Here is a 25,074-nt window from a genome sequence, read left to right as displayed (position 1 = left end):
CCTTTGAAGTGTTTATCTCTGCCTTGCCGCAGGACAATTTGTGTTAATAAAAAGCATGGGGTCCTGAGACGAGATCTTAGTTTCTTAACTAGGCTCCTCTGACCCCCAAATGCCTTTCAAAATTATATTTTGTCTTTGGACTCTCTCCTTAAGTTACACACAGCCCCTTTTCCAGATTGCTGAACCCTTCTTACTGCCGGAACAAGAACCCGGCATTAATGGCGTCACGAACAAGGGACTTCCTGAACCCTTGCAGATGCCGAGAAACACTCACCAATACTCACCTTTCACCTTAGTCCAATCTTTAATTTTCATTTGTGAAATTCCATGGATTGTATATTTCCTATAAACTGTGTTTACCATAGTAGTGGGAAAAGTACAGACAGCCCCTGACTTAAGATTCTGCGACTTTACAATGGTGCAAAAGCTATTTGCACTCAGTAGAAACCATACTCCAAACTCTGAGTTTAGCTCTTTCCCGGCCTGGTGGTATGCGGTGGGATGTTCTCATGACGCTGGGCAGCAGCTGCGGGCCCAGCTCCCACTCCCGCACGTGATCCCGAGAGGAAACAGCCGCACGCTACAGTGAGGTACTAAATGCATTTGGGCTTAACGATATTTTCTTTTTCTTTTTTTTTTAAAAAAATATATTTTACTGATTTTTTACAGAGAGGAAAGGAGAGGGATAGAGAGTTAGAAACATCGATGAGAGAAAAACATCGATCAGCTGCCTCCGGCATACCCCCTACTGGGGATGTGCCCGCAACTGAGGTACATGTCCTCGAACAGAATCGAACCTGGGACCCTTCAGTCCGCAGGCCAACGCTCTATCCACGGAGCCAAACCGGTTAGGGCGATATTTTCAACTTATTATATAGGTTTACTGGGATGTAACCCCATTGTAAGTCAAGGAGCATCTGTAATTGGCCTGGATAGCAAGGGACCTTAGAGTCTCCACTCTCCTGCAAAAATCAGGAATAAATCTTCTCTGCTCTGAGCCTCAGCTCCTCTCCCCTCCTGATTCTCCACCAGAGCCTCTCCCAGCTTCTCCCAGCTGAGAGTCTACACTTTTTTTGGGGGGGGGTGGGGGATAGAGGGTGGTCTCCCAAATTTTCTTTATTGAGACATACTCGACATATACCATTATATTAGTTTCAGGTTTATAAGACAAAGAGTTGCTATTGGCATATGTTGGAAAATGATCACCACAGCACGCCTACTCAGCATCCATCACCACACACGGTTGCAATATTTGTTCTCGTGATGCGAACTTCTAAGACCTATCTTCTTAGCCACGTTCAAATATACAATTCAGTGCCATTAACTATAGCCGCCAACTGTACATTACATCCCCAGGATTTATTTATTTTATAGCTGCAAGTTTATACCTTTCTCACGTCCACTCACTTCTGTGAGAGTCTGTGACTTTGATTCTATGACCCAAGACAGACACCTTCCACTATCCGGTCAGTGTGGAATATTGCACAGGCACCAGAGCAGAGCCAATTCGAGGCAATGGTGCCGGGAGAGAGAGGAGAGGTACAGGGTGCTGCCAGAGTGGTCAGAAATGAAAACACTTGGGGGGTCCTCAGTCAGGGGACACTTAGGGGTACCGTTTGTTGATAGGAAGAAAAAGAGAGAAACCTAAACTCAAGATTTGTCTCCTTGGTCATCTTTCATTTGTCCTGACCTGCTACTCTGTCGTTGCCCCAGGAAGTCATACCGGAATGGCCAAGGCTCAGTGTAGAATAGAGCTCAGGGCTTTTTCATTTCTTTTAATCTGTTTTTGTTGACTGATTTTTAGGGTGAGAAGAAGGGGGAGGGAGAGAGACACATCAATCAGCTGCCTCCTGCTTGCCCCCTAGCGGGGACTGAGCCTGCAACCCGGGCAAGTGCCCTGACCAGGAATGGAACCTGACACCCAACCACTGAACCACACCGGCCAGGGCTTGTTTAAATGCAGGTTCCTGGTTCCTGTCCTAGACTGACTGCATCAGAACTTCTGGGAACGGGGCTCAAGAATTCGCACTTGAATTCTTCATTTGGTTTTGGTGCCTATAAAGATGAAAACCCACTGCTCTGAAGTCACGTGAAAGCGGATAAGGAAACAGGTCCCCAGCACTGGCTCCCTCACTCGCAGGTGACCTTGGAATTCCGAGTCTGAAAGCCGTGTGTTACGTCACCGTCTCACCAGCGCCAAGCCAGGTGCGAGGGCTCTGTGACCCGCCAAGCCCCGAGCCTCTGTCCCACGCAGGGTTTCCAGGACAGTTTGCTACCTTTCCCGCCAGACCTTGGCTGGTGAAGACTGATGACTTAATTCCCAGGCCCGTCACGCAGTGTGGTCCCTGTGCCAGCCCAGCCAGGGAGCATGGCAGCCGCGCTCCCCTGGAAACCGTCCAGATGGCTGGCACCTGAGGAACCCGCCAGGCTGCTGGAGCCTGGCATAGAGGCAGGCATTTAACTTGGTATGGTTCCAGCTCGTAGGCCATCAGGGCTGTTCTCTGCTCTCTGAGCACTTCAAACCCTACGATATCAGCCGGTGGCTGTCCACACCGGGCAGGCTGTGCATCCCGGCCCGCAAGCAGGACTTGCCCCTACCAAGTGCCCAGCTCAGAGCCCCTGTCTTTTGATGGACCTACACAAATGTACAACCTGGAGGAGGCCATTGGGGAGCACCTATAAACACCTGCCATGTGCATATCCCCTGTCCCAGAAATCCCACCTCTAGGAATTTATGCTACAGAAAACCGCGAACAAGCACATAAACTCACATCAAAAGGCGCTCAACGAAACACAGGTTTCAACAGTGAAAACTCTGGGAAAAATCCAGTGTCCAGCAAGAGGCTGATGAAGCGCCGTGCAGCGTCCGATGGACAGGAGAGATGTGCGCCAGCAGGGGGAGAAGGACAGGTGTACGCTCAGCAAAAAAGGCAACTGCGAAACGGTGCGGTCACTGTTTGTAATTATAGATCTGTCTGTGTTTTAATTTTTTTATTTGCCCAGAGACAAACACCAAAGAAACAGTCTCCTCATAGGGGATAGAAGGAAATTATGGGACAATCTCAATTTGTACAGAAGGTTTTATAATTTTGCAATTTTTAAAAACGGTTTTGTAACTTTAGAGCTTTTTAATTTTTTAAGAACTATTTTTTGTTTGTAATTCCAGAAGACGATGGGACAAGTTGGGAGATTCCCCCTTTCCACCTTGGTCTACCACCCAGGAGAACTAAACATAAGACACTTTCTCTTGGGCTGAAACGGAGCCGGGGACAAGGATATTAAGCACAAAGTCTATCATTTCGGGGACACTGGGAGGCGTGGCAGAGAACACCCACCCTCCCCCAATCTTGTACTAAGTTATTCTGAGCTGTTTCGTGGCTGAAATACCTGGAGCTCACGGGGGGGGGGGGGGGGGGTCTGAGCACCCAGGGCAGCGGTCGCAGAGCTCAAGCCGTGCTCCCCAAGCTCCGAGCCCACACGAGCCCTGCTGCTGTCAGCTGGTGAGCCTGGGGGCCACGCGGACATTTCCCGTGGCCCCACTCCCGGCTGCCCGACCTGTGGGAGGCACTATGCCGTCAGCAGCCACGTGGTCTTGGGCAAATCTCCTGATCTAAGATTCTGTTTTCTCATCTGTAAAAAGGGGGCTCATTCACTCAACAAATATTTTATGAATGCCGACCCTGGGTCAGATTACCAAATACCTACTATGTGTCCAGCAGCACCAGCGGCTGGGGCAACGAGGGAGGGAGGGAAAAGGAAACAAAATAAGTACTAAATGTCCTGTGCCGCAGGGTGCTAAGTGCTACAGAGGAAGATGAGGCCGGGAAGAGGCAGGAAGGCTGTCAGGAGCAAGAACAGATCCGCCCGACACATGAGCCCAGGCACACACTGCCCTGGCCTAGCCCCAGGCACGCAGGTCACCTCATCAAAGCCACTGTGCCACCCTACTTCACCCCATCACTGTCCACCCCGTGCCCCCACCCCCCCCCCACGCCACCACTGCGCCGAGTCCTGTCCGCTCTGAGCTTTCCCCATGGTATTTCCCAAGAGGCACCCTTTTGAATATTTACCAGGGGCAGGGCAAGGTGCTGGCAGTTGTACATATCCGACTTCATCGGGGTCTCCTGAACCCCCTAAGAGTAGGTATAGTAATTCTCATTTTTCAAAGGAGGAATCTCAGGTTCAGAGAGGCTGCCGGGGGACAGGGGATCCCCCAGACCACAGAGGGAGCCTTCAAATCCTGGCCCTCTGCCTCCCAGGCCAGAAAGCAGGCTCCTGCCTGCCCAGCTGGGAGCAGGCCCTGTCCTTCCCCAGCACCTGGCCGCTGGGCCTCGGGCACCACCCCTGCCTGGCGAGCCACGCCTGGCCCGGTGCTGAAGACGCCTGCCATGGCACCCTGGCATCCAGACCCGCTTTCTCTCTCGGTCCCGTGTGGTGACTTGGGGTTTCCCATCCCACAGACTCGGGGAGAGGGCAGCGGGTGCCACCAGGGAACGGGGACGCGGGGAGCAGGTGAACCGAGCAGTTGACATCATGACTTCCTCACATGTTATATGATTTTAAAAGTTCCTCTTCTTTCCTTTCACTGCAGCCCGCAGCGTGTCAGGCTGCTCCCGTGGAAGGAGCCTCCAGCTGCGGAGGAGGGCGGAGGGCAGAGGGCGGAGGGCGGAGGGCGCTGGCGGTGGGAGAGGAAGAGAGGGAAGAGGAGGAAGGGCTGGCATGGTCTGAGCGCCATAGCCAGCAGTGCACCGAGCGCCGCCTGCCTCTCCACGCCCGTCCGGGGCCACTGAGGCCTGGCCTGGGACCGCACAGAAATGGGATTCACCACGAAAAGAGACCCGAGACCGACTCCACCTCTGCTGCTGAAGGGACAGTGATTGTGACAAAGTCACACCCAGGGATGGTCAAAGTGGGGCGTGGAGCGCTATGTGTCCCTGCTGGTGGGAGAGCTGTGGAGTGAGGGTGGGCACGACGCTTTACCAAGCATTTCACCGTCCTGGTACCATAGTAACGACTGTGTTCACAGTACAAACAAAACAGGTAGCTCAGCATCCAGGCCTTCGGCAGGGATTCGCCACCTCGGCACTGCTGACTGGGCGCAGTCATTCCGCTGCGGGGGTGGGCTCTGCCCTGTGGGATGCTCAGCACACCCCTGCCCTCTCCCCCGAGATGCCAGGAGATCCCATGCGCTCTCGTGACAACTCAAAATGTTCCAAGACATTGCCACATGTCCCGTGTGTGTGTGAGTGTGTGAGTGTAAAACCACCCTGGTTGAGAACCACGGTGTTATGGTTAAAAGAACAGGACTCAAACATTGAGACCCTGGGTCAAGCCACCTGCCCTGTTGTGATCCTGTGTTCTAAGTCTTGCATTCCTTATCTGGGAAACGGAGGTGATATGACATGTGTTCTGCAGGATTATTATAAAGATTAACTAAGAAACGTCTATGTCGTAGTTAACACAGTGTCCCACCTAGAACACTTCGAAGCTGTTAGCTCTCTTTATGACATAGATCAGGGGTCCTCAAACTACGGCCCGCGGGCCACATGCAAATACAAATATTGTATTTGTTCCCGTTTTGTTTTTTTACTTCAAAATAAGATATGTGCAGTGTGCATAGGAATTTGTTCATAGTGTTTTTTTTAAACTATAGTCCGGTCCTCCAACGGTCTGAGGGACAGTGAACTGGCCCCCTGTTTAAAACGTTTGAGGACCCCTGACGTAGATCGTCGCTGCCTTGAGGATGCACAGAGGATAGTCTCTGGACAAGAACCTGGGAGCGTAAGCCATCACGAACTCTGGCCGGGGAGGGGTGTGAGTCTCATGTTTGATTTAAAATAAAAGGCATGTTTTATTTAAAAAACACACAAAAACCTTGAGAAACACTGAATCACTGCTGTTGAAAGGTGAGTTGCAGAGGTTCTTGGTTTACTAGGAGGAGGAAAAGCCATGAGCAGGAGAAGGAGAGGCCAGACTGCCTGTCTCAGCAGGGCGCCTGAGTCTTGTGATGGCAGCTGCCGGGCTGTGTGGGCTGAGGCTGGCTGTTGCCCTGGCTGCTGTGGGTGCCATCTGGGCAGGGCAGCTGGGACAAGGGAAGCAAACAATGTAAATGGGCAAAAGATGGGTTTTCAAGGTGCTTGTGGCAGTTGGCAGGCCCTGCCCATCTTGGCTTCATCTGCTGATGTCTCTCTGGAGGACCCTTCCCATCAGAGAAAGACCTGAGCTTTGTGTAAACTCCCTTTTCTCTGCCAAGATTAAGGGCTGATGATACCAAGAGCCCATCCTCCTTCAAGAGCTTCTATTTTAGCCCTAGCCGCTTTGGCTCAGTAGATAGAGCGTTGGCCTGCAGACTAAAGGGTCCCAGGTTCGATTCCGGCCAAGGGCACATGCCCAGGTTTCGGGCTCGATCCCCCCCAGTAGGGGGCCATATATATATATATTAAAAGAGCTTCTATTTTATGGAGGGGAATGCAGGGTAGTAGTTCCAGGTGCAGCTGGGCACACCCCACTCAGCCACTCATCAGCTATGTGACCTCACACTCTTTGATCCTTAGTTCCTTCACCTACAAGGTGTGGGTAACAGCTGTCATTGTTGGTTACTGTAGCTCACTTTACTTTCCACTTCAGTCTTAACTATACCAGGATCAATCCTTGAGGGTCCTGAGAATAGTCCACATCTCTGTTGATGATGAAAGCAACAAACGTTTCTGAATGTTTTCTGTGATCTCGCATTATATTAAGTGTTTTCTCATTAACCCTATAAAAGGGTGGTTATAGGTGAGAACATTCAGGCTCAGAGAGTGTAGGCATTTTGCTCAAGGTCACGGAGCTGGTAACAGACAGAGCCGAGAGTTGAACAGGCGTCTATCTGACCCTGAGACTATCACCTTAATGGCAATTTCCAGGTGCTTCAGGCAGAATCAGGCAGAGCAACTACACGACTAAGAGCACCCTTTCCCTGAGGGTGTGTGCTACTTTGCAGTCAGGAAGGACAGACCAAACTGGGGCACTGGCACCCCCCACAAATTGTCCTGGAAGTTAGAAACATACGTGCCTGAGGAAGAACCTGGGCTTGCCGTCAATGTTGTCTGCTCTGTAGAATTACTGGGGGGCCTTAAGACACCCAGGCCAAACCCCAGGGCAGTTAAATTGGAATCTTGGGCTGGGGCCCAGGCTTCAGAATTTCTTTACGCTTCCAGACATTTCTAAGTGTGACCACGACTAAAAACCAGTGTCTGAATATTCCAGCGTATACCTTACATCTTCCCAATGGGTGCCCAAACAAACTCTCTCTTAAAAGAGATGGAGAAGGCCTGGCAACCATTTTCTTTAGATTAAGCATGAAGTATTCGCTCTCAGCCTTCTGAGTGTGAGGGTGGAATTCCCAGGAGACACCGCCTCCCTTATCCAGAGCCAAGCGGGTGGCCGCCAAGGGCCTCAAACATGTGACGGCTCCTGAGATTTGTGAGGGCCAGTCTTGGTCAGCAGTCGCTGAATTTGTCCTCACTGTGAACTCACTGGGTCTCACCTCCTGCCTCAAACACTGGGATGAGCTCCTAGCACGACCAAGTGACATGACAACTCCCCCAACAATGGAAATCTTCCTGAATGCCCAGACCTCAGCCTCAGGATTCTGAGCTGAGGTGGGAGGACCCAGATCGTTGAAGGCCAGGCAAAAGCCCTGCAATCACAGCAGTGCCCTCCTGGGACAATGACAGCTGCTCAATCTTTCTTTGAAGGACCGATGAACACAACCCGAGCCCGGGAGTCTGCTTGCCATGGCTACCCATGGCTGATTTGTGCAATGAAAAGAGAGGGGTATTTGTGAATCATACTTCTGTTTAGCCATGTTTTCAATGCTTACTCTTTACTTAAGGGAAGGCTTTTAATCAGATTCATATATTAGTTGTCTGGCTAAGCCAGGATAGCGGGGTAACATTCAAATGTACCACGTATATGAAATCCAGGAGATGACCAAGCCAGAAATCAGCACTGAAGGGAAAAGTATGGTACAGCAAGAGAACGATCAACAGAAAGAGTTCACGGATTTAAAAAAAAAAATCAAACATTTTGTCTTAAATGGCATGTTCTTCCCTCACACTACCCAACACACGTGATATTTTTGCTTCATTGCGGATTAGCTTCCTAAACCCACTCTGCCATTCTTCTGACTTTTTCTGCTTTCAGTTAACACAGTGAAAAGGGGACCAGGACAGTGCTCTCAGAGGGACTCCAGGAGGCTGAATTTGAGCCAGCAATCAAATGTGACAGCTTCCCAGCTCTAAATAAAGCTTTCTTCCCCCTTGACAACCACACTCCCATAACACTGGCCTGAGTGCAGTTCCTGCAACCACTGCCTCAGGGCCTTTGCATATGCTACTCCTACAGCCTATCATCTCCTTCCTTCTCCTCCTCCCCTCCTTTGCAAGGTTAAGTCCTTCTCAGCTGAAATATCACTTCAGAGAGCTTCCTTGACCATCCTTTTCATGTGCTTAACCCTCAGTGTTCTCTAATCCCCACCCTGCTCATTTCTTTCATAGCATTTATCACAATCCATCCTTACGTGTGTTAATAACCCATCTCCACCCTGTTCTCCTCTGAAAGCTGTGTCCATGGCTGGCTTTCTTACCTGCTGGCTTCTAGTTGGGTCTGCCTCCTTGGAGGAGAACAGAGGGCAGCAAGAGAGCTCCTCCGGGGTCTTACTACCCTGGCGCCCTCGGCAGCAGGCTGCAGGTTGGCTGTAGTTCTCCAGCTAAGGCCCCAGTCCCACCCAGTGGCCCTCCTCACTGATTACTCTTTGCATGTGCCATCTGCTTCCTGCTGGGGCCCTGACCCACACGGGGCCTGGGTCTGATTTATTCACCAATGCATACTTGGCAAGCAGCAGAGTGCCTGGCACATGGTAGACACTCAATAAATATTTGCTGAATAAATGAATATAAAACAACTCAGAATCAAGATTTTTCTCTTCCCCATTCTTTTTGTTTCCAAAAAAATTTCTATCCAACTCTTGTATGAAACACAAACAGGGTGTTGGGATTGTGGGCGGGTGTGGGAGGCACCCCAGCACAGCTCCCTTTTAAAGAGCAGCATATTAGAGAGCCATCTGGGGGGACATCATAAGGGAGGATGTGGCATCTTATGCAGTTTCTGCAATGGAGGCTCACAGTGTCAGGGGCTGCGCTGAGAGTGAATGATATTTACATCTCAATGTTTCCAGGAGGATTTGGGGTTCAGCTGCTGGATGACAATGGGGGTGGAGGGTCAAGGAGGGGATATCACTTCTGTGAACCCATAGAGTGTGTAAAATTTTCCTTTTGCAGTAATTCTGGGCTCAGAGGAAAGCAGGCATAAAAAATGTCCTCGGATCTGACGTGTCCATTGCCAGGTAAAGGCGTGTCTCAGATGCCCCTACCACCAGGTGTCCCACAATAAACAGCTGGAGGGCACAAGTGGCAGAAGAAGCCTGTGCTTCTGGGGCAGCCTAATCCTGAGCAGAACAAGAGCCACAAAGGACAAGGCCCAGGTGACAGGAAGCCCCGTATCTGCTGCTCATCCTTGGCTCAATCAAGGACGACTGGCTAGTGTAGCACCAAGCAGCGCTCTATGACAGTGGTTCTCAACCTTGGCTGCACATTAGAATCACCTGGGAATCTTTTTAAAATCCTGATTTCTGGGCCTCATCCTCCGGAAATTCTGTTTCTTTGTTGTGGGGTGAGGCCACAACGTTAGTCACAAAGAAATAGAATTTCTGGAGGATGAGGCCCAGAAATCAGGATTTTAAAAAGATTCCCAGGTGATTCTAATGTGCAGCCAAGGTTGAGAACCACTGCTCTAGGAGCACCTGGGACCAAGTGGAATTCCTCTCCCTGCAGGGGCACAGCTAGAATGAGCTGGGCATACGGGCGTGGCCGGGCTCCCTCCTGGGGCTGATAAAGATCTCCATGGACAATTTCCATCTACCCCCCATTGTCCTCCAGCTCAGGGCCCAGGCTCCGCGGGCCTTTTTCTCATCTACAGACTCAGGGAACAAATTAACTCCTCTAAACTGTGGCAAATGGGAATTATCTGAGAAGTTAATTCATACGTGGTGGGGTGGGGTGGGGGCCGGAGGAGAGGGGGTCAGCGAAGGAAAGGCAAGGCGGAGACCAGCAGCTTTCTCACTGGCGAGGCCGGGCTCCATTAGTGCTGACAGGTGCTGCGTGGGTATAACTCGGCCACAGATTCTGGCAGCCTCGCGGGGCTCAGACAAGGCTGGAAACCGAGGCTCAGGGAGGAAGGGCTCATCTTTCTGCGGCCAGCGTGCCTGGAGCTTCCAGGCAGAGTTCCCAGGGGTGGATGTGGACACTGACCCCTACAGAACCATCCACCTCAAGCCCAGTCACTGGCTCTGGCCTCCCCGTCCATCCCCTTCGGTTAAAATGATCCTGAGTTCCAGTCAATCCTCCTTCTTTCTGGTAAGTGAGCAATGAATGGGCTGAGGCAGAATTAAAAGGAAGGCGGCAGGGGGCTGGCACTTTGGATATCTAATAATCAAAGTGATAATAACACTCAGACACTGAGTTTGCCAAGTGCCAGGCGTGCCAGTAAGTGCTTCTGCACACTGCTCCACACAGCTGCCCGTGCAGGCGTTATATGGACTCTCAGAAGCTGAGGGCCTGAGAGACTTAGGCGTTTGCTAGAGAGGTGGTGGGATTTCAACTAGATGGTCCGACCCTTAAACACCAAACCCCACTGTGTGCTGCAGCTGAAGTCAGAGCTGGAAGCAGAAAGTGTCCTTTCAGCTGCAGAGGGGCTCCTGCAATGCCCAGCCAGGCAGGCCCTCACCTGGCACCAGGCCCTCCTCTGCTGTGGCTCTGAGTGGCTTCAATGGGCACTGAGGACTGCCAGCTCTCAGCCCTGTTCTCAACCTGGGCACTGAGGGCTTATGGGGCCGAGCAGTTCTTTGCTGGGAGGGAAGGTGCTGTCTGTCATTGTAGGATGTTTAGCAGCCCCCTTGACCTCTATCCACCAGAAGTCAGTAGCACTCCAAGCGGAGGCAACCAAAAATGTCTTTTAAACATTGCCAACTGTCGCATCAGTGGCAGAATCCGCAGCCCTCCCACCCTGCTGAGAACCAGTGCCAGACCACCCTCACACTGGGCAGTTTGTGAAGGAGTGAGCACCGCAGGTGAAGGGAGATGCACACGGATCTTTCTCCCTAAGACCCAGCATCCAAATATAAAGAAAGAAATAGCAAAGGTGGGTTATTCTAGACCAGTGATGGCGAACTCATTTTTTTGGTTGATTTTTCTTTGTTAAATGGCATTTAAATATATAAAATAAATATCAAAAATATAAGTCTTTGTTTTACTATGGTTGCAAATATAAAAAAAATTCTATATGTGACACGGCACCAGAGTTAAGTTAGGGTTTTTCAAAATGCTGACACGCCGAGCTCAAAAGGTTCGCCATCACTGTTCTAGACTGTTCTTCTTCTCTTCTCCTTCCTCCCCCTTCCAGCTCTGAGCTCTATCTCCTCCCAAAGACACAAGTAAACCTGAAATGGACTTCTGTGCCTTTGAAAAGCAGCACTTCTGATTTGAAAGGCAGCCATCGAAGTCGACGCCTGCTGGTACAAGATGCCCTGGCAGGATCCAGAGTGCTCGCTGCTGGGCAGGACAGAATCATGGCCAGGGACTCCCACCACACGCACAACGTCAGAACCGGAAGGAAGTCCCCACAGGAATCCTTGGACTGACGACACCCTCAGGGGGGCAGATGCATTTGGGAAGGACGATCGACTCCAAGAAGCAAGAATCCCTTAGACTGCGCGCAGCTGAATTGAGGATTTGTTCCCAGAAAAGGCCCAGGGAACACATGCACAGGACAGCTTCTCCTCCTCCGTGCAAGGAGCAAAATGAGCTTATTTTTGCGCCCATTTCTTGTGCAAGAAAAAAATAAGAGGGAAAAGAGAAGACAGGAGCTGGATAATCTGCAAAATGGAGCACCAAGCCCCTGGGTAGCAGGAGTTTAGAAAGGCTGTTTTCTGGAACAGCGAGGAAGTATGGGGAATGTATGCCTGCTTCAGCTAAGTGGACGGGGAATTCAGCATATTTTTAAGCTGTTATAAGTTCTTATAGCAAAGAAAACACGAGGCTTTTTCTGAGTGATTCTGTGTGTCAGACAAAGACTTTATCTTCTAGATGGTGTCCCGCCTGTTTGCACAGCCTGATGTGTGACAGCTGCCTCCCAGAAACATGTCAAGGTCTGTTTTGATTTGGGAAGGGCAGGCTGGAGGAGATGCCTGGTAGAACAGCAGAACAGGGCTAGAACACACACACACACACACACACACACACACACACACACACACACACAGCTACCTGTGCGCTGAAGGCGATGACGGTAAAAAATAGAGGAGGGCTGGTGAAAATTTATTTTAGGTTAAACAAGCAACACACCAGCCAACCTCCAATTCTTAGGAAACTTGGTTTCATGCCTTTTCATTTTCACGTTGATGTAGGATGGAAATGTGCCCTCCTCGGAGATTAAAGTGTTTTACTATCCACGTTTTCTAATGCATTCAGTGACAACACCAAAACCACTTAGCAAGTATTACCCCTTTTCATATTTAATCCACACTGTGTAATTACGGAATACACCATCCCTATGTTTCAGATAATGTGCTCTTCACTCATGAAGGTGCTACTGACTGAAGCAAGAGCCATGTGATGCCAGAGACCTCTCCAGAACAGCACGATCTAACTTTCCTTCTGTCTAAACAGGAGTGTGGACCCAGGGCAAGGAGAAAGGAAAGTTCTAACCACAGATGAGATGGTGAGTATGGTTGATCACTCAGGTAAGGTGAGGAGCCCAGCTTTCTCTAGCTCAGTGGTCCTCAAACTTAGTGGGCCTATGAGTTCTCTGGGGGCACTTGTTAGAAATGCTAATTCCCAGGTCTGAGCCCTGAGTCTGTGAATCTGGGGTGGGGACCCAAGAATCTGCATTGTTGACAAACATCCCAGATGAATACAATGCATGTGGCCCGTGGATTCCTCTGATTGATGGAGGGATGGTTGGCTATTTACGTAGGGAAAAGCACTCTGAAAAGCTGGCTCCAGGTGGCTCGTACCAGTGCCCTGGGAGACAGTTCAGGTGTGGGCTGAAGGGCAGTACGACAGGGGGCGATGGTTGGCACAGAGCTGCTGACAGGCCTCGGGGCCACCAGGACGCGTGGAGGAGATGCTTTTCCAAGTGGCCGAGATGAGATGGTCAAGGACCCGATAGCCTCTAAGCCAAAATATTTAGAAGGTTTGATTATGTTTGCGAGGAAAGGGAGGGTAAAAAAAATGACATTTTGTTGATGGAAGTAAAAGAAAATCACCATTTAAACACAAATGAATTTGGAAACTGCCTGCATGTCCAATTAAAGAGTTGTGGTCGCATGCATTCAACTGAGCATTACTGTAGCCATTAAAGTGACGATTACAAAAGCTATGAAAACAGGCTGACGGTAGAATATAAGTGGAGAAATTCTAGACATGAAATATTCAGTATGTTCACAACTCAGGGGGAATAAAAAGAAAAGAAAAATAACTCACCAGGATACAGGGGAAAACATGAAAATTCACCAAAATATTAACACTAGTCAAGTGGTGATTCTTGGATATATTTTCCCCATTTCTTTTCTTTCTTTTGTTTTATTATTATTAGTTAAGGTATTACAAATGTGTCCTCATCCCCCCCCATTAACCCCCAACCTCCCCCTCCCTGTTTTCCCCATTTCTATCTGTTCTCTCAATTTTTCTCTTCTACATTGTCTTAACTACAAATATATTTTTTTAAAACTACAAGAACCTGAGTTTCAAAGCCATTTTCAAGTGCTCAAGGGCTCCCTCTTTAGTAACCTGCTCTCTCAGATCTCGCACTAGTCTGTCTAAACATCTCATCACCCCCAGCCTCCACCTGGCTCCATTTCTCCAGTGTTGCCTTTTCAGTAATAAAATGAATACAATCAGCAATCTTTTCTCTCCTGTCAGCAACCATGGTTACTTACCCTGGGCACAGATGACTGCTCACGCCCAAGGAGGTTATAAATAAGCCCCTGAACGGTTATTAAAAACCAGGACACTGGGAAAATGTCTCCGGACCCAGAAAATGTCAGCGAGACCGTGACGTGCGGCAGGAGTACCCCAGCCACTTGGGGGTGGGCTCTGTCCCGTCTGCCCTCTGCTGCCCTCTCACACCTACTGTCTCTGCTTCCCCACGGACGGGGAATGAACCTGGGAAGAGGAATGAGAGACGAACAGCTTCTCCCATGACTCTCACACTGCTGGGCCATCTGACGCCTGTGAGCCTGGTTCAGGGCCTTGAAGTGCCCACCAGGGCACGGCTTCCTTGAGGAGCACAGAGGAAGTCACCCCACCTGCCCCTCCAAAACACCTCCTTGCTGGTCTGAAATCCCCCCATTAAAGTCACCACAGGAACATGCCCCAAAGACCCAAAAACCATGGGTGCTGTACATATTGGACATTTGATGTCAAATTCAAACGGGGGGGGGGGAGTGTTGCTGGAGAAAGGAACAGGCCAGGGAGTTAGCCACAGATGGGGGGACACCTACAGTTCAGCAGGAGATGTGTGGTTTTTACCCTCTTCCTTTGAAGATATTATCTCGGTTTCCCTTTGAGAAGTGCCCCCCGTTCCCCACCTCTTCACCCCATTGCCATTCTCATTCCCTGCAATCTCTTTGGCCTTGAGCCCATTGCCTGGCTCCCAGGATGGGCATGTGACTCAGGCCTGGCCAATCAGAGCAACCGTCCTCCCTGGCCACAGGAGTTAACTGAACAATTGCTAGGTGACCCAAGTCAGGCAAATGTGACTTCATTCTGGGACTTTCGGTGACACTGTTAAGAAAGTGCAGTCCCCACACCCCTTGACCTAAGGAACGTTAGCCGGGAGCTGCTGAGCCACATCTGCTGCCCCGGGAAGAGCCTGCCTGAGAACGGAGCCAGCGGCCAGGCAGGGAAGCAAGGGCAGGGGAGAGAGAAGCAGAGGCTGGTGCCGTCAGTCCTGCTGACACCTGCACCCAGCTGGGCCTGGAACCAAAACCCTGTGAACTTTGCAGTCACTTGACTTAGAAGAGATCTCATTTGTTTACACAAGTTGGAGTTGGGATTCTGACACTTGTAGCTAAGAGTTCTGTAATTCCCGTGAACAGACAATCCCCAGGCATTTGCCAAGGAGTTCCCAGGCTGGCCCGGGAGCCACCGGACGGGGCTCAAGGTGAACGGGAGGCTCTCAAGTCTGTGCAACCAGCCTGGGCACATATCCTCCTCCGGGGAGGGCGTGAACAAGGGGGGCTGAGCGGGGCCACGCAAGTGGCAAGTCCCGGGTGCCTGCTGCCCAGGAAGTTCAACCAACAGTTTAAAGAAAGAAATTGGGTTAGAGGATGGGTATCCAAGTTATGCAGGGGAATAGGAGAAATGTTCTGCATTACAAGGAGGAAAACCATGTCAGGCCTTCTTGGTGCACCGAGCCTTTGCAGATCCCCACACTGCTGTTTTCTCCTTCTTTTCGTTTGCCAGCAACGCCGAAAACTCCTGCACTGCCCCTGAGCAATCAGTGCATCTCTGTGTTGCACAACCAAGGTTTCTTGTCAAGGTGTGTAGGTGATGCGTGTTAAAGACGTGGACGTGCCCCAACAATGCAACACGGTTCCAAGGCGGCCACAGGCCCTTTCAGACTCCTGTTCCTGCTGCGTCCCTGCACATGCTGGTCAAGGACACATGCACTTCCAGCGGGTTCTGGTCTGGGTTCCAAATCACAGAGAAGCCATGGCTGGTGTTGCTCAGTGGTTAGAGCGTTGGGCGGCACACCAAAGGGTATTGGGTTTGATTCCTGATCAAGGGTACGTACCTGGGTTGCAGGTTTGATCCCTGGCCCCAGTTGAGGCATATGTGGGAGGCAACTAACCAATGTGTTTCTCTCACATCAATGTTTCTCTCTCACTCTCTCTCTTGCTCTCCCCTTTCCTCTCTCCCTCCCTTCCACTCTCTTTAAAAAATCAATGGAAAAATAAAATATCCTTAAGTGAGAATTAACAACAACAACAAAATTAAATCACAGAATAGGCAAATTTATCCATTTCTGTTTTCAAATTCATCTTCTTTTTGCTCCCAGAAGTCTTCCGGCAGGGGCACTGGGAACCTCTGCCAATTTCCTCACCCAAGTCACCCTCATCCTCTTATTTCAGTCTCCACCCTGTTTACACCTTGGCTGCTGCCATCTTCACCTCTTTCCTGCACAGTCTTGGACTGCCTCCTAATGGGCCTCCCTGCATCAGCACTGGCCTTCTGATCAATGAATTCCTCACAGGGAAGACAAGCCATCTTTAAAAAATGCAAATCTGATCATGTTACTTCCCCTCCCCATTTGTCCCGAAATTTCCAGGGCTTTCCATTGTACTTAGTGGAAAGGCTCAAACCCTTAAAATATCCTGAATGCTTCTCCACCATCTAACCCTTCCTTCTCTTAGTTCTTTATACTGGCTACCACAGGGCCTTTGCATACGCTGCTCTTGCTGCCTGGAATGTTCCTCCCCTTATCCCTTAAGCATCTCTTTTTTTTTTTTAAAATATATTTTATTGATTTTTTACAGAGAGGAAGGGAGAGAGATAGAGAGTTAGAAACATCGATGAGAGAGAAACATCGATCAGCTGCCTCCTGCACATCTCCCACTGGGGATGTGCCCGCAACCCAGGTACATGCCCTTGACTGGAATCGAACCCGGGACCCTTCAGTCCACAGGCCGACGCTCTATCCACTGAGCCAAACCGGTTTCGGCAGCATCTCTTTTTTAGGATGTCATCTCTGAACTCCTGACTCGGCCATATCCCTCTTTGTATATGCATTCCTAGACACACATTTACCACAGATGGAATTTCCTATCACACAGTTAGATTGTTACTATCTATTAAAGTCCACTACACTGTGAGGTACAGGAGGGCAAGGCCCATGTCTACTTTGGCTCAGCAGTGCACCTATAGACCCTTGCACAGGGCATGGCACGGACCAATGGTAATAACAGCTAATATTCCCTGAACACTTGGAGGGTATTAGGCACTGTCCCAAATTCTTTATGCAGGTTAACTCATTTAATTTCCACAAAAACCTACAGAGCACTGTTGTCATTCCACTTCAAAGATGAGGACACTGAGGCACAGAATAGATAAGCTAGCTGCCCAAGGTTACATAGGGATTAATCTGCAAAGTCCAATTTCCAACTCATTCGTTCTGCTGTAGCTCCCAGGGCAGGCACTCAAGGCTGGCTGGCTGAATGAATGAGCAGAAACCATCTTTCTCTTTCCCCACTCCTGTCCATACCTGCATTCCCTTCTCACAGGTGCCGGCTCTCCCTGACCCCACCACTCCTCACAGAATTGGCTGATCCCCAAAGGATAGCCACATTCCCGGCCTCGTCATTCCCAGGCCCTTCTCCAGGGACCAGCTGTCCTGTGGTGTGGCCTCTGCCTGCAGCAACCGGTCCCAATTCCAAGTCTACCCTACGCCTGGCCCCTGTGACATGAACCATGCCCCTGCCCTGCACCACAGCCTTAGTCTCCTCTGCACTGCTGCCCCTGCCTGGGGCCAGACCTGCACGTGTCTCCTCTGTCTTTCTGGCCTCTGACCGGGCACACCGTCCGGAACTGCCACCTTTGCTTCCTGTCATTCAGTTCTCACTGGACACTTGTGCTCTCGAGTTTCCCTCTAGCCCTGCCAGAGCCACACAGACACTTCAGCAAACTGCTGCCACAGGAAAAGGAGTCCTGTCGCTTTCGATTGAGCCACAGTACAATTATCCTGAGTGGGCTCATGACCCTTCACGTGAGGATGCACGCCAGAGAGGTGAAGAGCAAGGGTTTTGCAGACCTATCTAATAGATAGTAACACTCATTCAGGGTCAGGGCCTGGCCATCAGTGGTGACTGAGGGGAGGTGACAACTCTTTGAACTGTAGTGTACTCATCTGTAAAATGGGTGTAATAATCAGCCGTATCTCACAGGGCTGTTGGGAGGGTTATGTTACCGATGAAGTCATTAGCATGTCAGGTCATAGTCAGTGGTCTGTAGTGATTATCATCAGTTACTGTCACCGTTATCACTCACTGCTGCCATGGGGTCGTGGCTGAGGGCACAGGCTCTGGAGCTACAGCACCCATGTTTGAGTCCTCTTCCTCCACGTACACCTGTGGCCTGTGTCTCACCTATTTCACCTGTAAAATGGGCCCCTAACAACTCTACCTACCTCACAGGGAGGTGGTGAGTTAGTCCACATACTGTAAGGTGCTTAGAACTATACCGAGAGCATGGTGAACACCTAGTCATATTAGCTGTCATGGATGTTATTACTGTTTCAAATACCGTGATCATGCAGGCTGCAGGCTACTTTGGAGTTGCATTCAGGGAATGGCTTCTGCGAGGCTCCCCCTGGCGCTGTGTAAGGGGTGACCGTGCCCGCTGACTCACTCCCTGTGAACGTAGGGATACACTGTGTTTTCCAAGGAGGGACGCACACTCCCAGTTCTGGCCAAACCGGGAGGTGCCACAGCCCACATCTGAGGCTGGCACGCCACTGGGCCGATCTGTTTTTCCAGATCTGTTCTAAGGAAAAACGGTACCCACAGAAAGATCATGCTTCATGCCAGATTAAACATTATAGACGTATTCAATGAGGTAAGTTGCTGACCATGGGGGAAAAATCCATTATCCTGAAATCTAGCTTTCATCAAAGGATCAAGGTGTTGCCACTAAGCCCTTTGTGACACGTACGTGTTACTCACAGGCTGAGATTCTAGGGTTTAAAGATGCTCCGGCAGTTCAGACACTGCCTTCTCAAAAGACTGCCGAGTTTTCTGGCAAAACCCAAATGCAACAGTGTGAGCTGGCAATAAAGACGGACTCCCCGCTAGTCCGCACCGCGGCCCTGGTGGCTGCTATGTACAGTGTAGGGTCTGCTCCCGTGACACGCGGTGAAGCAGGGTTTCGAATACTAGTGGCAATCTTTCTTCTAGGCTATGTCTGACAGATCCATGGAAACACGGGAGCGCAGAATGGGTTTCTCTCGTTCCCTGTCCCCACGCTCCTCCCACGCTGGTTAGGCAGAGAGCCCAGCGGAGCATCTTCACACCTGGACACACGTGCGGATGTGCACGGCAGGTCTAGAGGCCAAATTACGCACTGGCATGTTTGAGACGAGAGAGAAACAACAGAAATAAAAAGGTACCAGGTAACCATTTAAAGGGTCAGATGTGTCAAGAACTATGTTAGCGATTTTAAATGCATTATCATTTAATTCTGACAAAAACCCTCGAGAGGAAGTATGATTATTCATTAACTGTCTTGGCCGAGGAGACGGAACCTAACAGACTTGCAGTGACTCACTCCAGGTCACAGAGCTCACACTGATGAAGCTGGATCTGGACCCCGAAGTGACTCTGTAACTGGTGCTCCAAACCCTTAATGAACCGGGACTCTGAAAAGCCAGCACTCCTGTGAGCATGTCCATCCTCCCTCCTTCGCTGCTCACCTCCCTCGCCTGTGCTGTCCAACAGGATACCTGCTAGCCACAGGTGGCTATCGAAATTTAAACTGATTAAAAAGAAATGAGATTTGAAATTTAGTTCATTGCTATTGAGCAGTTAAAATATGGCCAGTGCAGCTGATGGCCTGAAATTATAATTTCATTTAATTTTTGTTAATTCAAATTTCAGTGGTCACATGTAGTTAGTGGCTACCATGCTGGGCAGCGCTGCTCTGAGGACTTTTTCTCGGCTGCATCAGACATGGCTCACGCTGCTTTCCAACACTCAGAGACAGAGGGGCACGAGTTGCTTTGCCCAAGGAGCCATAGAAAACCCCGGGTCTAAAGTCCCTGCCTCTTTCTTAAGATCAGAGACTATGTGTTCTTCAAATGCACCCGCGTGGCCTTTCCAACGTTCCCCGACTCCCAGATCTGAGTGCCCCGTAAGTTCCAGGGTGAGGACAAGAAAACAAGAACAGACAAAACCCAGGAACAAGTGTTCTCAGCAGGGAGCTGGTTAAATCGCAGGCTCCGGGGTCCCACCTCTGCAGGCTCTGCTGGGGAGGGCTGGGGGCCTGGAGTCCATGTTTGAATCAAGCAGCTAATGATTGGGATGCAGGTGGTGTCGCTTTGAGGCGCTGCTTTGGAGGCAGCCTTACTTATCTCCTGGCCTCTTACACAATTACAGCACATCAATCTTCAGAGAACAGCGCAAGCCGGGCTGGAAGCCAGGCAGTCATCGCTCCGCACTAATTGCTCACTTCTACGACATTAGCAAGGTGCTTAGTCACCAAGGCCCCGTGTTTTCCCATCTGAAACACGGGGGTGAGGATGTGTGCTATTTGTCCTCTAGGACAAGTGAGAACACAGGTGTGGAAGCATTCGAGGGGGACAGCAGCTAAAAACACACGCGTAGACACCCCGCAACTCAGAGACCCGTTCTGCCTGTTAGCAGAGAGTTTACCTAGATTTCACATTTTTAAAAAATGTAATTTTTTTAAAGCTATCTCCACAAGAAGAGAACACTCATTCTCTTGGTTTTTCTTTTGTTAATCCTCACCCAAGGATATGTTTTTATTGATTTTTAGAGAGAGAGGAAGGGGAGAGAGAGAGAGGGAGAGAGAGAGAGAGAGAGAGAGAGAGAGAGAAACATCTGTGTGAGAGAGAAACATGGATTGGCTGCCTCCTGCACTCACCCTGACCTGGGATCGAACCCACAACCTAGGTATGTGCCCTGACTGGGAATCGAACCCACACCCTCTGGTGCACGGGATGATGCTCCCACCGACTGGGCCACCCAGCCAGGGCAAGTGCACAGTCTGAGCAAGTGGGAGATTTGACAGCATGGGTTCATGTTAGGTTGCAGCCTGGTGGTTAGGAGTCACATGGGGTCACGTGCACAGGTTCAAGCCCTCCCCTACCTTTGAAAAGCCAGGTCAAGTCCCTGAGCCTCTCTTTGCCTCAGTTTCTTCAACTCTCAAATGAGAATTTAATAGTCTCCCTCCCTCACTGGGTTGTGATAATTAACCAAGTGAATATTTATAAAGTGCTTAGAACAATGTTTGGCACATGGCAAGAGCTGTGTCACTAGCTGAGTGAATAAATAACTGCATGTGGCAACACGCAGCGGGAGCTCACCTGCGCCAGTTTACCAGTCTCCACCCAGACTCACTGGGCTGTGGGATCCGCTATCCCCGGTAGATGTGGTCTCCCTCCTCGGGGCCAGGCCACCAGGAGCAGATACGCTCAGTGTAGCTCAGAGCGGTACTTCTCAAGCGACGCGTGGTGACGGACCAGCTTATTTTGAATCTGCTGTGGACTGATTGGTGGCTTCCTGAACAGGACTGATACACAGCAACGCCACATGCAACTCCCAAAACGCACCACGGGTTCTGCAACACCCTCGCTGGTGGGCAGCTGGGCCCATAATGAGCACAACAAACATGCACTTGGGTGTTGTCAGATTGCTCTACGAGTCCCTAAACAGTGTCCTTTCAGGCCTTATCTCGCTGGGCACTGCGGCCAGCCTGGGCCTCAGGCCCTCGGAGTAGCGCCAGCCTAGGGAGCATCTCCACGTCGCCACACGCACACGAACCAGCCATTCTCTCTCTGTCCTCTCCACGTCTGCCCTTGGCAGCTCTGTCCATGCCTCTTTTGTTGTTGTCTGCACACTAAAACCAGCTCCCTAGTGAGAGTCTGGGCAGCACAGCCTCCAGCTTACAGCTGTCCCACCTCCTGGATGTTGCCTTTGACCAACAGGAGCTGCCCTGCCCCATGCCACACCCACAGCCTCGTGTCCCAGTCGCTTGCCAGGAGCCCAAACCCAATGACCGACTGACATGGTGGTGCCAAGATCAGCCCCTTTTCTGCAAGAGGGAACCAACTGGGTGGCACCATCCCCAGCACCCCATGAGTCGGGCTGAAGCTGGCTCCTGTCCCCACAGCACCCTTCACTTGGCTCCTCCCCCTCCCTGTCCTGTGTCCCCCCTGCCCCCTCCTTGGAAGCACCCTCCACACGTCACAGGCACCCGGATGTCTGCCTCAGCTCTGCTTCTCGGGAACCCAGTCACAGAAGCCTTCTGAGACTTGGGTGCATCTTCCCCAGTGACCTGCTGGCGGGTGGCGGGGGCGCACAGTGGGACAGCATGCACACCCTGAGGACCGGCACCAGGTCACCCCGAGGCCATCCAGGCCGTGTGCCTGCCGGGGAACAGAACCTACCTGTGGTGTTAGACAGGGCCAGCGACTCCATGGAGCCCCGAGGGGTCTGCTCCGTGGGCGTCATGTCCTCGGTGTATTTCAGGGAACTGAGTGGACGGCGGGTCCGGCACTGCTGAGCGGACATGCCCCCTTCCTCCTCCTCCTCCTCCTCGTATTTGGGGACCTGGATGCTGCCTCGGGCCTCGCCGAAGCTCTGACTGGACATGTCGCTGTAGCTCTCCTGGGACCGCAGCCTTCCCGGGTAGTAGTCCTCTCGGCACTCCTGGATGAAGCTGCCACCGTGGCCCTTCAGGGCCAGGGACGAGCTCCTCTTGGGGTTGCTGAAGTGCGGGGCCCACATGTCGGGCGCGGCGCCCGCCCCCTGCGCCCCGGGGCTGTAGGAAGTTCTGATGTTGCACTGGCTGAGCAGCTGCAGGGGGCTCTGCGGCTGGCCCTGCTCCAGCTTGTTCCCGTAATGGAAGGGCTCGTCCCGGCTCCTCCAGATGGGGTCCCGGTTGAGGCTGGGCGTCTGGCTGGCCAGGCTGAGCAGGTCCATCTGCAGCGACAGGGGGTCCACATCGGCGGACAGCCGGTTGGAGCTCACCTGCAGCTGGCCGTGCGGGCTCAGCACGGGCTCCTCCGTCTTGCCCTTGTTCTTGCCGATTTTGGCGCTGCGCCGGGACTCCTTGGCCCTGGCATTCTGGAAGGCTGAATCGGACGAGTCCGAGCCATTGGGGTCCTCCCCGGCGCTGCAGGCCCGGGAGCAGAAGATCTGGCCCTGCTTGGGGAGGAAGGGCCGCCCCAGGAGGGACTTCTTGCAGTGAGCGCAGCAGAAGCAGGTCTCGGTGGCGTGCCAGTGCTGGCCGTCGTAGGTCATCTGGCCCTGGTCGATCCCTGAGGAGAGAAGACACGGGAGAGGCTGACGAGCGGCTCAGACTGCTCACTGCACTGTGAGACGTACACATGCTGGTGTGGCCGGGGCTCCACCTGTGGCAGGATCCCCTGTGACTACACCCGTGGTCAGGCCCCTCGTAAATGGTACTCATGTCCTATCACCCGCGCCTCCTTCTAGTTCCAGGCGGCTCCTTGTAACTCATTTGCTCTGAGTAGAGAAACTAGGTCAGAATGGCCTGCCATGAATCCCGCCCGGGGCACACTTCTCCAGACAAACAGCATCCTGATACCAACGGAGGACAAATGCTTTGCATAGATGTAAACTCACACAACCCCTCCAGGGCATGAGGAGGTGCCTCACATCATTTCCATTTTTTTCAGATGAGAAAACAGGCACAGGAGGCTAGAGAACCAGCCGAATGTGAAACAGCTGGAGTCACAGATGGGCTCTACCCAGGAAGTCTGGCCCTTCCCACGACATGGGTACCGCCTCCTTCACTCTGCTTAGGGGTCTGCGCAAAGGTCAGCTCCTTGGGGAAGTCGTCCTGTCCACCCCACTGACACCTCTCCGTCACCCCCCACCCCCACCTGCTGCATTTCTCTTTATAGAATCATCCGCCTGCCGTCGGACTGCACACGCGCACCTGTTCACTAGTTCTCCCTCCACAGCAGCGACGCTCTAGGACCATTATCCCGTTTCTCTGTTTCCCCCAGGAGCGTGGCCGGGGCGCCGAAGGGCTCTCCATATGCTGAATTGGTGGGTGAATTGAATCCCTCCGCCACTGTATGCCACTCGGAAGGGTACCCACTTTGTCCTGGTCCCGGGCGGCGCTGGTATACACAGTCTCCTCACACCTGTGTGAGACCCGCCCACAGCCCCGTTGCCCTTGCTCTCAGCGCTCTGCCTTCTTCCGGTTATAGGACTTAGTCTCCCCATGGGGCCCCATCTCCCTGCCACCCTGGGGCCGCCCAAAGCTACACCTGGACCCAGTACTGGCCAGGAAAAGAACGTGTCTCCCAGCCCAGTGGCTGGTTCAGGGTGGGTAGGTGACTTGCACCCGGCCACGAGGAGTCCTGGGGCTGGAGTATGACAGTGGCTGCAGAATGAAAGCCAGAGATGCGGGGGGGGGGGGGGGTGCCCGTCCTGTGGGGACAGCCTGCTGAGAACTCAGCCCCACAATCGCTGTGGGAAGGAAGGGGACCTCTGGGGTCTGACATGAAGGTCTTTTTGAAAGGCAGTACTGACATGATCCTTCCCCTTTGGTGGTTAAGAATCCTGAGCCTTTGCAGGAATAACTTTCAGAGCCTTGTCCAGAGAGGCGGCGAACAAAACCGAGAGAAAAGAGAAGGCCAGCACTGGGCAGCTCTCCTGCCTGTTGGTGCACCCTCACTTCCCGGCCCCGGGCCCAGAAGAGTGAGGCGTAAGGCACAGGCTTCTCTGCTGGGCTCCTCCCCAAGCCAAGGGTCTTGGTTTCTTTAGGAGTCAGCCCTAGGGACCCAGAGGGGACTGTTAGAGGGACAGGAGCCGCCACCAGGGCCACCCCAAGGGGAGTGGGACACTGGACAGCTGGCTTCCACTCAGCACCGCGTTCCCCACAGGGGTGAGAACTGGCTGAGGCAGGACGCCGGGGTGGGCAGCACCCTGGCAGGTGAGCGAGACCCTGCCATTCCAGTGGCTGTGAAGATGCCGAGCTCCATCAGCTTGGGTTCAAATCCGATTCTGCCGCTGTCCGGCTGTGTGACCCTAGACCAGCCGTGGGCAAACTACGGCCCGCGGGCCGGATACGGCCTGTTTGAAATGAATAAAACTAAAAAAAAAAAAAAGACCGTACCCTTTTATGTAATGATGTTTACTTTGAATTTATATTAGTTCACACAAACACTCCATCCATGCTTTTGTTCTGGCCCTCCGGTCCAGTT

General features: G+C 51.8%; 1 protein-coding gene across 4 annotated transcripts in view; it reads right to left on the bottom strand.

Annotated features, from left to right (window-relative positions):
- Positions 1-25,074, bottom strand: part of PRICKLE2 (prickle planar cell polarity protein 2) — a 327,112-nt gene that overhangs the window by 17,330 nt on the left and 284,708 nt on the right. For all 4 annotated transcript variants that reach the window (XM_059663056.1, XM_059663057.1, XM_059663058.1 and 1 more), the window contains one exon: positions 22,282-23,154. In XM_059663056.1, the coding sequence (XP_059519039.1) occupies positions 22,282-23,154 (873 nt within the window). The remainder of the gene's footprint in view (positions 1-22,281; positions 23,155-25,074) is intronic.

This window comes from Myotis daubentonii, chromosome 14, assembly GCF_963259705.1.
Source record: "Myotis daubentonii chromosome 14, mMyoDau2.1, whole genome shotgun sequence".
Lineage (NCBI taxonomy): Eukaryota > Metazoa > Chordata > Mammalia > Chiroptera > Vespertilionidae > Myotis > Myotis daubentonii.
The sequence above is the reverse complement of the archived record's forward strand: the minus strand, read 5'-3'. Positions and strand labels throughout refer to the sequence as shown.